Consider the following 17,500-nt stretch of genomic DNA (forward strand, 5'->3'; position numbering starts at 1 on the left):
GCGCCCTCATCCCATCTCCCTGCCAGAGACCCGCAGAGCGTCGCGCCCTCATCCCATCTCCCTGCCAGACCCGCAGAGAGGCACGCCCTCATCCCATCTCCCTGCCAGAGACCCGCAGAGCATCGCTCCCATATCCCAGCCAGAGACCCGCAGAGCGTCGCGCCCTCATCCCATCTCCCTGCCAGAGACCCGCAGAGCGTCGCGCCCTCATCCCATCTCCCTGCCAGAGACCCACAGAGCGTCGCTCCCTTATCCCCTCTCCCTGCCAGACACCCGCAGTGCGTCGCTCCCTTATCCCATCTCCCTGCAGAGCGTCGCACCCTCATCCCATCTCCCTGCCAGAGAACCGCAGAGCATCGCGCCCTCATCCCATCTCCCTGCCAGAGACCCGCAGAGCATCGCTCCCTTATCCCCTCTCCCTGCCAGAGACCCGCAGAGCATCGCGCCCTCATCCCATCTCCCTACCAGAGACCCGCAGAGCGTCGCCCCCTTATCCCCTCTCCCTGCCAGAGACCCGCAGAGCGTCGCGCCCTCATCCCATCTCCCTGCCAGAGACCCGCAGAGCGTCGCGCCCTCCTCCCATCTCCCTGCCAGAGACCCGCAGAGCGTCGCTCCCTCATCCCATCTCCCTGCCAGAGACCCGCAGAGCGTCGCGCCCTTATCCCCTCTCCCTGCCAGAGACCCGCAGAGCGTCGCCCCCTTATCCCCTCTCCCTGCCAGAGACCCGCAGAGCGTCGCGCCCTCATCCCATCTCCCTGCCAGAACCGCAGAGCGTCGCGCCCTCCTCCCATCTCCCTGCCAGAGACCCGCAGAGCGTCGCGCCCTCCTCCCATCTCCCTGCCAGAGACCCGCAGAGCATCGCCCCCTTATCCCCTCTCCCTGCCAGAGACCCGCAGAGCGTCGCTCCCTTATCCCCTCTCCCTGCCAGACAGCCGCAGAGCGTCGCTCCCTTATCCCCTCTCCCTGCCAGAGACCCGCAGAGCGTCGTTCCCTTATCCCCTCCCCCTTCCAGAGACCCGCAGAGCGTCGCTCCCTTATCCCCTCTCCCTGCCAGAGACCCGCAGAGCGTCGCTCCCTTATCCCCTCTCCCTGCCAGAGACCTGCAGAGCGTCGCTCCCTTATCCCCTCTCCCTGCCAGAGACCCGCAGAGCGTCGCTCCCTTATCCCCTCTCCCTGCCAGAGACCCGCAGAGCGTCGCTCCCTTATCCTCTCTCCCTGCCAGAGACCCGCAGAGCGTCGCGCCCTCATCCCATCTCCCTGCCAGAGACCCGCAGAGCGTCGCTCCCTTATCCCCTCTCCCTGCCGGAGACCTGCAGAGCGTCGCTCCCTTACCTGCCTCATGTCTCACTCTCTGCTCTCCCTCTGGCACTGACCAGGGATGAGGGGGAGAGAGGAGAGAGGAGGGAGGGGGGAGGGAGGGGGGAGGACGGGGAGGAGCAGTTTTCATGCGACTTGCCCAGACATGTTACAGACTAAAGATACAGAACACGGCACACGCCATGTGGGGATCACGGGGTGTTTAAAGGACTGCCGCAGGTGCAATAAAGGCACTCAGGAGCAGGGTTACCCCCTGCGGACGATCCCCTCCCTATGTCCCAATATCTGACACCCTCTCTCGGTAACACAGTGTCTTCCCCCTCCACCCCCCCGGGTGACACACACAGCTTGACCCCCCCCCACCGCTGACACTCACAGCCTCCCCCCCCGGTGACAATCTCAGCCTCCTCCCCCCCCCCCCCGGTGACACTCACAGCCCCCCCCCCGGTGACACTCACAGCCCCCCCCCCCCGGTGACACTCACAGCCACCCCCCCCCCGGTGACACTCACAGCCTCCTCCCCCCCCCCCCCCCGGTGACACTCTCAGCCTCAAGGGTGACACAGCCCCCCGGGTGACACACACAGCTTGACTCCCCCCACCGCTGACACTCACAGCCTCCCCCCCCGCTGACACTCACAGCCTCCACCCACCCCCTCCCGGTGACACTCTCAGCCTCCCCCCCGGTGACACTCTCAGCCTCCCCCCCGGTGACACTCTCAGCCTCCCCCCCGGTGACACTCTCAGCCTCCTCCTCCTCCCACCCCCCGGTAACACTCACAGCCCCCCCTCCCCCCCCCGGTGACACTCACAGCCACCCCCCCCCGGTGACACTCACAGCAACCCCACCCGCCCCCCGGTGACACTCACAGCCACCCCACCCCACCCCCCCGGTGACACTCACGGTGCAGGTGACAGACTTGGCGGTCCCGTTCTGCGGGAACTCCAGCTGCAGGCCGTGCTCCCCCGGATAATCCTCCGTGGAGGGGACGGAGGAGGAGGGAACGGAGGAGGGGGGGACAGCGAGGACCGAGCTACTGACCCCCTCCTCCTGGAGGAAAAGCATGGGGGCGGCCAGCGGGAAGTCCTCATAATCCTGGGGGGAGGGGGAGAGAGAATGAATGGCGTGAGGAAGAGAGCCGCGATCCCACGCAGAGACAAGAGACCCCAAACTCACTGCCACCCCCACCCCCCCCTCCCCTCCCACCAAGACCCTCCCAGGAAATCCATGAATAGACAGAGGGGAGAGGGAGAGATACCTGAGATAGGGAGGGGAAGGGGGGGGGAGAAAGGGCGAGAGAGCGAGGAAAAAGACGAGGGAGAGAAGGGGGATCACTCACCAGCAAACAGTCCTGCGGAACGACACCAGGCATGGGAGGTAACCTGAAACAGAGAGACACGGTGACACGGTGACACGGAGCCTGTCCCTCCCCCCGCAGGGTGACACAGTGACACAGACAGAAGGGAGCTATGAGCCTGTCCCTCCTCCCGCAGGGTGACACAGTGACACAGACAGAAGGGAGCTATGAGCCTGTCCTCCCCCCGCAGGGTGACACAGTGACACAGACAGAAGGGAGCTATGAGCCTGTCCCTCCCCCGCAGGGTGACACAAACAGAAGGGAGCTATGAGCCTGTCCTCCCCCCGCAGGGTGACACAGTGACACAGACAGAAGGGAGCTATGAGTCTGTCCCTCCCCCCGCAGGGTGACACAGTGACACAGACAGAAGGGAGCTATGAGCCTGTCCCTCCCCCCGCAGGGTGACACAGTGACACAGACAGAAGGGAGCTATGAGCCTGTCCCTCCCCCCGCAGGGTAACACAGTGACACAGACAGAAGGGAGCTATGAGTCTGTCCCTCCCCCCGCAGGGTGACACAGTGACACAGACAGAAGGGAGCTATGAGACTGTCTCTCCCCCCGCAGGGTGACACAGTGACACAGACAGAAGGGAGCTATGAGCCTGTCCCTCCCCCGCAGGGTGACACAGTGACACAGACAGAAGGGAGCTATGAGACTGTCCCTCCCCCCGCAGGGTGACACAGTGACACAGACAGAAGGGAGCTATGAGTCTGTCCCTCCCCCCGCAGGGTGACACAGTGACACAGACAGAAGGGAGCTATGAGTCTGTCCCTCCCCCCGCAGGGTGATAGTGACACAGACAGAAGGGAGCTAGGAGTCTGTCCCTCCCCCCGCAGGGTGACACAGTGACAGACAGAAGGGAGCTATGAGTCTGTCCCTCCCCCCGCAGGGTGACACAGTGACACAGACAGAAGGGAGCTATGAGTCTGTCCCTCCCCCCGCAGGGTGACACAGTGACACAGACAGAAGGGAGCTATGAGTCTGTCCCTCCCCCGCAGGGTGACACAGTGACACAGACAGAAGGGAGCTATGAGACTGTCCCTCCCCCCGCAGGGTGACACAGTGACACAGACAGAAGGGAACTATGAGCCTGTCCCTCCCCCCGCAGGGTGACACAGTGACACAGACAGAAGGGAACTATGAGCCTGTCCCTCCCCCCGCAGGGTGACACAGTGACACAAACAGAAGGGAGCTATGAGTCTGTCCTCCCCCCGCAGGGTGACACAGTGACACAGACAGAAGGGAGCTATGAGCCTGTCCCTCCCCCCGCAGGGTGACACAGTGACACAGACAGAAGGGAGCTATGAGCCTGTCCCTCCCCCCGCAGGGTGACACAGTGACACAGACAGAAGGGAGCTATGAGTCTGTCCCTCCCCCCGCAGGGTGACACAGTGACACAGACAGAAGGGAGCTATGAGTCTGTCCCTCCCCCCGCAGGGTGACACAGTGACACAGACAGAAGGGAGCTATGAGTCTGTCCCTCCCCCCGCAGGGTGACACAGTGACACAGACAGAAGGGAGCTATGAGCCTGTCCCTCCCCCCGCAGGGTGACACAGTGACACAGACAGAAGGGAGCTATGAGCCTGTCCCTCCCCCGCAGGGTGACACAGTGACACAGACAGAAGGGAGCTATGAGTCTGTCCCTCCCCCCGCAGGGTGACACAGTGACACAGACAGAAGTGAGCTATGAGTCTGTCCCTCCCCCGCAGGGTGACACAGTGAGACAGAAGGGAGATATGAGCCTGTCCCTCCCCCGCAGGGTGACACAGTGACACAGACAGAAGGGAGCTATGAGTCTGTCCCTCCCCCCGCAGGGTGACACAGTGACACAGACAGAAGGGAGCTATGAGTCTGTCCCTCCCCCCGCAGGGTGACAGTGACACAGACAGAAGGGAGCTATGAGCCTGTCCCTCCCCCCGCAGGGTGACACAGTGACACAGACAGAAGGGAGCTATGAGCCTGTCCCTCCCCCCGCAGGGTGACACAGTGACACAGACAGAAGGGAGCTATGAGTCTGTCCCTCCCCCCGCAGGGTGACACAGTGACACAGACAGAAGGGAGCTATGAGTCTGTCCCTCCCCCCGCAGGGTGACACAGTGACACAGACAGAAGGGAGCTATGAGTCTGTCCCTCCCCCCGCAGGGTGACACAGTGACACAGACAGAAGGGAGCTATGAGCCTGTCCCTCCCCCCGCAGGGTGACACAGTGACACAGACAGAAGGGAGCTATGAGCCTGTCCCTCCCCCGCAGGGTGACACAGTGACACAGACAGAAGGGAGCTATGAGTCTGTCCCTCCCCCCGCAGGGTGACACAGTGACACAGACAGAAGGGAGCTATGTGTCTGTACCTCCCCCCGCAGGGTGACACAGTGACACAGACAGAAGGGAGCTATGAGTCTGTCCCTCCCCCCGCAGGGTGACACAGTGACACAGACAGAAGGGAGCTATGAGTCTGTCCCTCCCCCCGCAGGGTGACACAGTGACACAGACAGAAGGGAGCTATGTGTCTGTCCCTCCCCCCGCAGGGTGACACAGTGACACAGACAGAAGGGAGCTATGAGTCTGTCCCTCCCCCCGCAGGGTGACACAGTGACACAGACAGAAGGGAGCTATGAGACTGTCCCTCCCCCCGCAGGGTGACACAGTGACACAGACAGAAGGGAGCTATGAGTCTGTCCCTCCCCCCGCAGGGTGACACTGTGACACAGACAGAAGGGAGCTATGAGCCTGTCCCTCCCCCCGCAGGGTGACACAGTGACACAAACAGAAGGGAGCTATGAGTCTGTCCTCCCCCCGCAGGGTGACACAGTGACACAGACAGAAGGGAGCTATGAGCCTGTCCCTCCCCCCGCAGGGTGACACAGTGAAACAGACAGAAGGGAGCTATGAGTCTGTCCCTCCCCCCGCAGGGTGACACAGTGACACAGACAGAAGGGAGCTATGAGTCTGTCCCTCCCCCGCAGGGTGACACAGTGACACAGACAGAAGGGAGCTATGAGACTGTCCCTCCCCCCGCAGGGTGACACAGTGACACAGACAGAAGGGAACTATGAGCCTGTCCCTCCCCCCGCAGGGTGACACAGTGACACAAACAGAAGGGAGCTATGAGTCTGTCCTCCCCCCGCAGGGTGACACAGTGACACAGACAGAAGGGAGCTATGAGTCTGTCCCTCCCCCCGCAGGGTGACACAGTGACACACACAGAAGGGAGCTATGAGTCTGTCCCTCCCCCCGCAGGGTGACACAGTGACACAGACAGAAGGGAGCTATGAGCCTGTCCCTCCCCCCGCAGGGTGACACAGTGACACAGACAGAAGGGAGCTATGAGCCTGTCCCTCCCCCGCAGGGTGACACAGTGACACAGACAGAAGGGAGCTATGAGTCTGTCCCTCCCCCCGCAGGGTGACACAGTGACACAGACAGAAGGGAGCTATGAGTCTGTCCCTCCCCCCGCAGGGTGACACAGTCAGAAGGGAGCTATGAGTCTGTCCCTCCCCCCGCAGGGTGATACAGTGACACAGACAGAAGGGAGCTATGAGCCTGTCCCTCCCCCCGCAGGGTGACACAGTGACACAGACAGAAGGGAGCTATGAGTCTGTCCCTCCCCCCGCAGGGTGACACAGTGACACAGACAGAAGGGAGCTATCAGCCTGTCCCTCCCCCCGCAGGGTGACACAGTGACACAGACAGAAGGGAGCTATGAGCCTGTCCCTTCCCCCGCAGGGTGACACAGTGACACAAACAGAAGGGAGCTATGAGACTGTCCCTCCCCCCGCAGGGTGACACAGTGACACAGACAGAAGGGAGCTATGAGTCTGTCCCTCCCCCCGCAGGGTGACACAGTGACACAGACAGAAGGGAGCTATGAGTCTGTCCCTCCCCCCGCAGGGTGACACAGTGACACAGACAGAAGGGAGCTATGAGTCTGTCCCTCCCCCCGCAGGGTGACACAGTGACACAGACAGAAGGGAGCTATGAGTCTGTCCCTCCCCCGCAGGGTGACACAGTGACACAGACAGAAGGGAGCTATGAGACTGTCCCTCCCCCCGCAGGGTGACACAGTGACACAGACAGAAGGGAACTATGAGCCTGTCCCTCCCCCCGCAGGGTGACACAGTGACACAGACAGAAGGGAACTATGAGCCTGTCCCTCCCCCCGCAGGGTGACACAGTGACACAAACAGAAGGGAGCTATGAGTCTGTCCTCCCCCCGCAGGGTGACACAGTGACACAGACAGAAGGGAGCTATGAGCCTCTCCCTCCCCCCGCAGGGTGACACAGTGACACAGACAGAAGGGAGCTATGACCTGTCCCTCCCCCCGCAGGGTGACACAGTGACACAGACAGAAGGGAGCCATGAGCCTGTCCCTCCCCCGCAGGGTGACACAGTGACACAGACAGAAGGGAGCTATGAGTCTGTCCCTCCCCCCGCAGGGTGACACAGTGACACAGACAGAAGGGAGCTATGAGTCTGTCCCTCCCCCGCAGGGTGACACAGTGACAGACAGAAGGGAGATATGAGCCTGTCCCTCCCCCCGCAGGGTGACACAGTGACACAGACAGAAGGGAGCTATGACTCTGTCCCTCCCCCCGCAGGGTGACACAGTGACACAGACAGAAGGGAGCTATGAGTCTGTCCCTCCCCCCGCAGGGTGACACAGTGACACAGACAGAAGGGAGCTATGTGTCTGTCCCTCCCCCCGCAGGGTGACACACACAGAAGGGAGCTGTGAGCCTGTCCCTCCCCTCGCAGGGTGACACAGTGACACAGACAGAAGGGAGCTATGAGACTGTCCCTCCCCCCGCAGGGTGACACAGTGACACAGACAGAAGGGAGCTATGAGCCTGTCCCTCCCCCTGCAGGTTTACACGGTGACACACACAGAAGGGAGCTATGAGCCTGTCCCTCCCCCCGCAGGGTGACAGAGTGACACAGACAGAAGGGAGCTATGAGACTGTCCCTCCCCCTGCAGGGTTACACGGTGACACACACAGAAGGGAGCTATGAGACTGTCCCTCCCCCCGCAGGGTGACAGAGTGACACAGACAGAAGGGAGCTATGAGCCTGTCCCTCCCCCTGCAGGGTTACACGGTGACACACACAGAAGGGAGCTATGAGACTGTCCCTCCCCCCGCAGGGTGACAGAGTGACACAGACAGAAGGGAGCTATGAGACTGTCCCTCCCACTGCAGGGTGACACAGTGACACAGACAGAAGGGAGCTATGAGACTGTCCCTCCCACTGCAGGGTGACACAGTGACACAGACAGAAGGGAGCTATGAGACTGTCCCTCCCCCCCACGTGGTGACACAGTGACACAGACAGAAGGGAGCTATGAGTCTGCCCCTCCCGCCGCAGGGTGACACAGTGACACAGACAAAAGGGAGCTATGAGCCTGTCCCTCCCCCCGCAGGGTGACACAGTGACACAGACAGAAGGGAGCTATGAGCCTGTCCCTCCCCCCGCAGGGTGACACAGTGACACAGACAAAAGGGAGCTATGAGACTGTCCCTCCCCCCGCAGGGTGACACAGACAGAAGGGAGCTATGAGTCTGTCCCTCTCCCCGTAGGGTGACACAGACAGAAGGGAGCTATGAGCCTGTCCCTCCCCCCGCAGGGTGACACAGACAGGAGGGAGCTACGAGCCTGTTCCTCCCCCCGCAGGGTGACACAGTGACACAGACAGAAGGGAGCTATGAGTCTGTCCCTCCCCCCGCAGGGTGACACAGACAGAAGGGAGCTATGAGTCTGTCCCTCCCCCCGCAGGGTGACACAGACAGAAGGGAGCTATGAGTCTGTCCCTCCCCCCGCAGGGTGACACAGTGACACAGACAGAAGGGAGCTATGACTCTGTCCCTCCCCCCGCAGGGTGACACAGTGACACAGACAGAAGGGAGCTATGACTCTGTCCCTCCCCCCGCAGGGTGACACAGTGACACAGACAGAAGGGAGCTATGAGTCTGTCCCTCCCCCCGCAGGGTGACACAGTGACACAGACAGAAGGGAGCTATGTGTCTGTCCCTCCCCCCGCAGGGTGACACACACAGAAGGGAGCTGTGAGCCTGTCCCTCCCCTCGCAGGGTGACACAGTGACACAGACAGAAGGGAGCTATGAGACTGTCCCTCCCCCCGCAGGGTGACACAGTGACACAGACAGAAGGGAGCTATGAGCCTGTCCCTCCCCCTGCAGGGTTACACGGTGACACACACAGAAGGGAGCTATGAGACTGTCCCTCCCCCCGCAGGGAGACACAGACAGAAGGGAGCTATGAGTCTGTCCCTCCCCCCGCAGGGTGACACAGTGACACAGACAGAAGGGAGCTATGAGTCTGTCCCTCCCCCCGCAGGGTGACACAGACAGAAGGGAGCTATGAGTCTGTCCCTCCCCCCGCAGGGTGACACAGACAGAAGGGAGCTATGAGTCTGTCCCTCCCCCCGCAGGGTGACACAGTGACACAGACAGAAGGGAGCTATGAGTCTGTCCCTCCCCCCGCAGGGTGACACAGACAGAAGGGAGCTATGAGTCTGTCCCTCCGCCCGCAGGGTGACACAGACAGAAGGGAGCTATGAGTCTGTCCCTCCCCCGCAGGGTGACACAGTGACACAGACAGAAGGGAGCTATGAGACTGTCCCCCCCCCCTCAGGGTGACACAGTGACACAGACAGAAGGGAGCTGAGTCTGTCCCTCCCCCCGCAGGGTGACACAGTGACACAGACAGAAGGGAGCTATGAGTCTGTCCCTCCCCCCGCAGGGTGACACAGTGACACAGACAGAAGGGAGCTATGAGTCTGTCCCTCCCCCGCAGGGTGACACAGTCAGAAGGGAGCTATGAGTCTGTCCCTCCCCCCGCAGGGTGACACAGACAGAAGGGAGCTATGAGTCTGTCCCTCCCCCCGCAGGGTGACACAGACAGAAGGGAGCTATGAGACTGTCCCTCCCCCCGCAGGGTGACACAGACAGAAGGGAGCTATGAGCCTGTCCCTCCCCCGCCAGAGTGACACAGTGACACAGACAGAAGGGAGCTATGTGTCTGTCCCTCCCCCCGCAGGGTGACACAGTGACACAGACAGAAGGGAGCTATGAGTCTGTCCCTCCCCCCGCAGGGTGACACAGTGACACAGACAGAAGGGAGCTATGAGCGTGTCCCTCCCCCGCAGGGTGACACAGTGACACAGACAGAAGGGAGCTATGAGACTGTCCCTCCCCCCGCAGGGTGACACAGTGACAGACAGAAGGGAGCTATGAGTCTGTCCCTCCCCCCGCAGGGTGACACAGTGACACAGACAGAAGGGAGCTATGAGTCTGTCCCTCCCCCCGCAGGGTGACACAGTGACACAGACAGAAGGGAGCTATGAGACTGTCCCTCCCCCCGCAGGGTGACACAGTGACACAGACAGAAGGGAGCTATGAGACTGTCCCTCCCCCCGCAGGGTGACACAGTGACAGACAGAAGGGAGCTATGAGTCTGTCCCTCCCCCCGCAGGGTGACACAGTGACACAGACAGAAGGGAGCTATGAGTCTGTCCCTCCCCCCGCAGGGTGACACAGTGACACAGACAGAAGGGAGCTATGAGTCTGTCCCTCCCCCGCAGGGTGACACAGACAGAAGGGAGCTATGAGTCTGTCCCTCCCCCGCAGGGTGACACAGTGACACAGACAGAAGGGAGCTATGAGTCTGTCCCTCCCCCTGCAGGGTGACACAGTGACACAGACAGAAGGGAGCCATGAGCCTCCCCCTCCCCCCGCAGGGTGACACAGTAACACAGACAGAAGGGAGCTATGAGTCTGTCCCTCCCCCGCAGGGTGACACAGTGACACAGACAGAAGGGAGCTATGAGTCTGTCCCTCCCCCCGCAGGGTGACACAGTGACACAGACAGAAGGGAGCTATGAGACTGTCCCTCCCCCCGCAGGGTGACAGAGTGACACAGACAGAAGGGAGCTATGAGCCTGTCCCTCCCCCTGCAGGGTTACACGGTGACACACACAGAAGGGAGCTATGAGACTGTCCCTCCCCCCCGCAGGGTGACACAGTGACACAGACAGAAGGGAGCTATGAGCCTGTCCCTCCCCCCGCAGGGTGACACAGTGACACAGACAGAAGGGAGCTATGAGTCTGTCCCTCCCCCTGCAGGGTGACACAGTGACACAGACAGAAGGGAGCTATGAGACTGTCCCTCCCCCCCACGTGGTGACACAGTGACACAGACAGAAGGGAGCTATGAGTCTGTCCCTCCCGCCGCAGGGTGACACAGTGACACAGACAGAAGGGAGCTATGAGCCTGTCCCTCCCCCCGCAGGGTGACACAGACAGAAGGGAGCTATGAGTCTGTCCCTCCCCCCGCAGGGTGACACAGACAGAAGGGAGCTATGAGTCTGTCCCTCCCCCCGCAGGGTGACACAGACAGAAGGGAGCTATGAGTCTGTCCCTCCCCCCGCAGGGTGACACAGTGACAGACAGAAGGGAGCTATGAGACTGTCCCCCCCCCCCCTCAGGGTGACACAGTGACACAGACAGAAGGGAGCTATGAGTCTGTCCCTCCCCCCGCAGGGTGACACAGTGACACAGACAGAAGGGAGCTATGAGTCTGTCCTCCCCCCGCAGGGTGACACGGTGACACACACAGAAGGGAGCTATGAGACTGTCCCTCCCCCGCAGGATGACACAGACAGAAGGGAGCTATGAGCCTGTCCCTCCCCCCGCAGGGTGACACGGTGACACACACAGAAGGGAGCTATGAGCCTGTCCCTCCCCCCGCAGGGTGACACAGTGACACAGACAGAAGGGAGCTATGAGTCTGTCCCTCCCCCCGCAGGGTGACACAGTGACACAGACAGAAGGGAGCTATGAGGCTGTCCCTCCCCCCGCAGGGTGACACGGTGACACACACAGAAGGGAGCTATGTGTCTGTCCCTCCCCCCGCAGGGTGACACAGTGACACAGACAGAAGGGAGCTATGAGTCTGTCCCTCCCCCGCAGGGTGACACAGTGACGCAGACAGAAGGGAGCTATGAGCCTGTCCCTCCCCCGCAGGGTGACACAGACAGAAGGGAGCTATGAGTCTGTCCCTCCCCCGCAGGGTGACACAGTGACGCAGACAGAAGGGAGCTATGAGTCTGTCCCTCCCCGCGCAGGGTGACACAGTGACACAGACAGAAGGGAGCTATGAGTCTGTCCCTCCCCCCGCAGGGTGACACAGACAGAAGGGAGCTATGAGACTGTCCCTCCCCCCGCAGGGTGACACAGTGACACAGACAGAAGGGAGCTATGAGTCTGTCCCTCCCCCCGCAGGGTGACACGGTGACACAGACAGAAGGGAGCTATGAGCCTGTCCCTCCCCCCGCAGGGTGACACAGTGACACAGACAGAAGGGAGCTATGAGTCTGTCCCTCCCCCCGCAGGGTGACACAGACAGAAGGGAGCTATGAGTCTGTCCCTCCCCCCGCAGGGTGACACAGACAGAAGGGAGCTATGAGTCTGTCCCTCCCCCCGCAGGGTGACACGGTGACACACACAGAAGGGAGCTATGAGTCTGTCCCTCCCCCCGCAGGGTGACACAGTGACACAGACAGAAGGGAGCTATGAGTCTGTCCCTCCCCCCGCAGGGTGACACAGACAGAAGGGAGCTATGAGTCTGTCCCTCCCCCCGCAGGGTGACACAGTGACACAGACAGAAGGGAGCTATGAGCCTGTCCCTCCCCCCGCAGGGTGACACAGTGACACAGACAGAAGGGAGCTATGAGTCTGTCCCTCCCCCCGCAGGGTGACACACTGACACAGACAGAAGGGAGCTATGAGTCTGTCCCTCCCCCCGCAGGGTGACACAGTGACACAGACAGAAGGGAGCTATGAGTCTGTCCCTCCCCCGCAGGGTGACACAGTGACACAGACAGAAGGGAGCTATGAGACTGTCCCTCCCCCCCGCAGGGTGACACAGTGACACAGACAGAAGGGAGCTATGAGACTGTCCCTCCCCCGCAGGGTGACACAGTGACACAGACAGAAGGGAGCTATGAGACTGTCCCTCCCCCCGCAGGGTGACACAGTGACACAGACAGAAGGGAGCTATGAGCCTGTCCCTCCCCCCGCAGGGTGACACAGACAGAAGGGAGCTATGAGACTGTCCCTCCCCCCGCAGGGTGACACAGTGACACAGACAGAAGGGAGCTATGAGTCTGTCCCTCCCCCCCGCAGGGGGACACAGACAGAAGGGAGCTATGATCCTGTCCCTCCACCCGCTACGAGTCTGTCCTGGGTGACACGGGGTGACAGGGTGACACGGGGTGACAGGGTGACACGCGGCGACACTCACATGTTCCACAGGTCCGTGAAGGTTTCCTGGCTCAGCGGCTCCTCCATGCCGGGATCACACATCATGTCCATCATGTCAGCGGCGCGGGAGGCGGGATCTGCGACGCTGCAGGGGCTGGGAGGGGACACAGGCGCGGACGCCGCACACAGACAGCGGTTAGAGTGTGAGCTCTTCGGACCACGTCTCCCTTTTGTGTGTTATTTATATCAGGGGGCTCAACGCGATTCTGGGGGGAACGGACTTCAACTGTCTTTCCCCGGCGCCGCGTCCTTGTGACGCGTGTCGCCATAGCAACGCGCGGCAATTAACGCCGGCTACATGAGGTCACGTGACCCGGCGTGTCATTTGACGCTGGGTATTAGTTTGGGGGGGGGGGGCCAGCACAGAACGTTTGCGCGCCCCGATTTATATGATTATGTCACGTATATTACTGCTGTGACGCGCTATATACATTAATGACGCTATATTAAGATATTCATACAATGTCACAGTGCCTCATTTTTTTTAAAATGATGTCATACAGTGACATCACACCCTCCGAACCAATCACATTCTAATGGTCTACACAGCTTAGATTCTGCCCCCCCCCCCCCCCCCCCCATTTTTATTACGATGGTTGCACCCTTTCCCCCCTACACCCAGCAGTGGAACTTTCCAGGAGCATATATTTTACACTGCCCTGGGATCTACCAACATAGAAAAAAAGGGGGGAAATGCAAATGTAAAGACAATGACAGCAGGCTGCTGGCACTGCTAAAAGTAACCCTTCATTACTCCATTAAATGCTGCCCATCTGCACTTGAAAATATGGCAGCAGTTAAACATGAATTCGGTATTTTAACTCTCCCGCCCACCCCCACTCAGGTGTAGGATGGGTTTGCCCAGCACAGAGGCGGGAAACCCGAGAAGCCGGAAAAGGGGGGCGGGGACAAGCGCGTCACTGGGTTACGTCAAGTGGGCGGGGCGGCGTGTCCTAGGCAACCCCCCCCCCGCCCCGCCTCCTAACCTCCACGCTGGAGCAGACTCAAAACAGGAAGTGGGGCGGGGGGAGATGTCAAAACAGGAAGTGGGGCGGGGGGAGATGTCAAAACAGGAAGTGGGGCGGGGGGAGATGTCAAACCAGGACTGAACCAAAACAATGGAGGGAGGATGGGAGCATTGAGCCCCCAGGAGGCTGCTGTGAGCCCCCTATAATTAACAGGACTCCCCCACACCTGCAAGGGGCAATGGAACGGCCCTCTTAAAAGGGGCAATTACTGCAGGGCAGAAAAAAATGATTTAAAGCCCCCCCTGCAAAAAGGAAGGGAGGGGGGTGTTTATATACACTGCTGTAAGAGGTGTATATACACAGTGAGATACACAAATAGATAGACACACGGATGTATATACTGTACACTAAGACAGGGGTGCGCAAACTATTTACTCTGCACCCCCCTCTGCCTGCTCGTGCCTCTAAGTGTCGCGCGGGGCGCGTCCCCTCTCCCCCCCCCCTGGAAATCTCACACCCCCCATTTTGCGCACCCCTGCACTAAGGTACAGAGCTGTGCGAGGCGATCTGCAGACATATAACGGAGGATGTAAGAGAATGTAACTGGGAGACGGTGAGGAAGACGATGGAAGATAACAAAAGCTCGAAGAAGATGACGCAGCGACGTGTGATTGGGAAGAAGCCAAAATCACTGGACGATGGATCAACAACAGACCGTGCGCTTATCATAAAGAGGGTTAAGGGCTGCGGGAACACAGATAACACCAGGCGTAATCCCGCAGAGGACAAGCGAGAAGAAACCACCAATGATTGTACCACGAGTCCTTCCAGACGAAGGCAACAGCAATCCCACGAAGAATTGGAAGGTTCCCGGGGAAGATGGAATATTAAAACCTCCGTAATTGGAGAAAATCCTTAAAAAATAAAACTTTACGTGCGGCTTGAACAGGAACACCCCAGAACAATGGCGTAATGTCATCGTTATCCTGATCCACAAGAAAGGGGACGCGGACCTCAAGAACTACCGACCAAGCAGCCTACTTCCAAGTCACTTACGGGGTCTTTTTATTGTTACCAAGAAAAGGGAATCAAAGTGAATGCCAAATACTCGAGACCCCTACGATTTGCAGAAGACCTCCAGCAACAAATCAGAGCTCGGAGGAGAGGAAGAAAGTGGCCTCCATATTAATATATGGGAGATCAACGTCATGTTCAACAAATGTGTCACCTCAGCAAAGATGGAAATAAATGGAATAGAAGTGGAAGATGACGGCTGCCTCGGCCGGCGAGTAACAATGGGTGGGAACCTTATGAATGAAATCAATAGGAGAAAGAAGATGGGATGGAGGCGTTTGTAAGAAGCAACAATCTTACATGGGAACCAGCAGTGGGGAGACTTCATCTAGCAGTGAGGAGACACGGGCTGGAGAGGACGGGATGAGGGAGTGTGTGGGAGCGACGTGGAGAAGAGAGGCTGTAACCGCAGGACCTGGGAGATCACTGAGGAGACTTCATCCAGCAGTGGGGAGACACGGGCTGGGGAGGATGGGATGAGGGAATGTGTGGGAGCGACGTGGAGAAGAGAGGCTGTAACCGCAGGACCTGGGAGATCACTGGGGAGGCTTCATCCAGCAGTGGGGAGACACGGGCTGGAGAGGATGGGGTGAGGGAATGTGTGGGAGCGACGTGGAGAAGAGAGGCTGTAACCGCAGAACCTGGGAGATCACTGAGACTTCATCCAGCAGGGGGGAGACACGGGCTGGGGATGATGGGATGAGGGAATGTGTGGGAGCGACGTGGAGAAGAGGCTGTAACCGCAGCACCTGGGAGATCACTGGGGAGACTTCATCCAGCAGTGGGGAGACACGGGCTGGGGAGGATGGGATGAGGGAATGTGTGGGAGCGACGTGGAGAAGAGAGGCTGTAACCGCAGGACCTGGGAGATCACTGGGGAGGCTTCATCCAGCAGTGGGGAGACACAGGCTGGAGAGGATGGGATGAGGGAATGTGCGGGAGAGACGTGGAGAAGAGAGGCTGTAACCGCAGGATCTGGGAGATCACTGGGGAGGCTTCATCCAGCAGTGGGGAGTCACGGGCTGGAGAGGATGGGATAAGGGAATGTGTGGGAGCGACGTGGAGAAGAGAGGCTGTAACCGCAGGACCTGGGAGATCACTGGGGAGACTTCATCCAGCAGTGGGGAGACACAGGCTGGGGAGGATGACATATACTGTATACTGCAATATGAAGTATATTCCCTACAGCAGTGTATACACAGCCTGAAGTGAGATAGATAGATAGATATTACTCGACCTCTCTGCAGCATTTGACACCGTGGACCACCCTCTTCTCCTCCACATTCTCCATACTCTTGGTATTCGGAACAAAGAATCTCATCCTACCTCTCCCATCATACTTTCAGTGTCTCTTCTGCTAACACCTCCTCCTCCTCTATTGATCTCTCTGTGGGGGTACCCCAGGGCTCTGTCCTGGGACCTCTTCTCTTTTCTCTGTACACACTCTCTCTAGGTGACCTAATAACATCTTTTGGGTTTAATTATCACCTCTATGCTGACGACACACAAATATACTTTTCAACACCCGACCTTACACCTGCTGTACAAACCAAAGTTTCTGAATGTCTCTCTGCTTATATCATCCTGGATGGCCCTCCGCCGCCTTAAACTCAACATGGCTAAAACAGAGCTCCTCATACTTCCTCCCAATCCTGGCCCTACTACCTCCTTCCACATTACTGTGCGATCATTCACCCAGTAGCCCAAGCACGCTGCCTAGGGGTCACACTCGACTCCTCTCTCACATTCAAAACATTTCTAAAACTTGACGCTTTTTCCTCCGCAATATCACAAAGATACGCCCTTTCCTCTGTTGCTCGACTGCTAAAACTCTGACTCAGGCCCTCATTCTCTCCCGTCTTGATTACTGTAACCTCCTGCTGTCCGGCCTTCCTGCCTCTCACCTGTCTCCCCTACAATCTATCCTAAACGCTGCTGCCAGAATCACTCTCCTCTTTCCTAAATCTGTCTCAGCGTCTCCCCTGCTGAAATCCCTCTCCTGGCTTCCGATCAAATCCCGCATCTCACACTCCATTCTTCTCCTCACTTTTAAAGCTTTACATTCTTCTGCCCCTCCTTACATCTCACTATACCCTCCTCTGCCCCTCCTTACATCTCATCCCTAATTTCTCGCTATGCACCATCCAGACTCTTGCGTTCTTCTCAAGGATGTCTTCTTTCTACCCCCTTTGTAGCTAAAGCCCTCTCCCGCCTTAAACCCTTTTCACTGACTGCCCCACACCTCTGGAATGCCCTTCCCCTCAGTACCCGACTAGCACCCTCTCTATCCACCTTTAAGACCCACCTTAAGACACACTTGCTTAAAGAAGCATATGAATAGCACTGTGAATATTCTGAACACACGATACATAAAGCTTGGCCCCCTGCAGACACACTTACCAGAACTCCCTCCCACTGTCTCTGTACGTTCTCCCTACCTACCAATT

General features: G+C 59.2%; 1 protein-coding gene across 1 annotated transcript in view; it reads right to left on the bottom strand.

Moving 5' to 3' along the window:
• Positions 1 to 17,500, bottom strand: part of TP53 (tumor protein p53) — a 30,320-nt gene that overhangs the window by 11,652 nt on the left and 1,168 nt on the right. Inside the window, exons 2-4 of the mRNA XM_075577982.1 lie at positions 12,992 to 13,105; positions 2,657 to 2,699; positions 2,221 to 2,412 (exon numbers count right to left, since the gene is read on the bottom strand). Of these exons, the coding sequence (XP_075434097.1) occupies positions 2,221 to 2,412; positions 2,657 to 2,699; positions 12,992 to 13,065 (309 nt within the window). The 5' untranslated portion in view covers positions 13,066 to 13,105. The remainder of the gene's footprint in view (positions 1 to 2,220; positions 2,413 to 2,656; positions 2,700 to 12,991; positions 13,106 to 17,500) is intronic.

Source organism: Ascaphus truei, chromosome 20, assembly GCF_040206685.1.
Source record: "Ascaphus truei isolate aAscTru1 chromosome 20, aAscTru1.hap1, whole genome shotgun sequence".
NCBI lineage: Eukaryota > Metazoa > Chordata > Amphibia > Anura > Ascaphidae > Ascaphus > Ascaphus truei.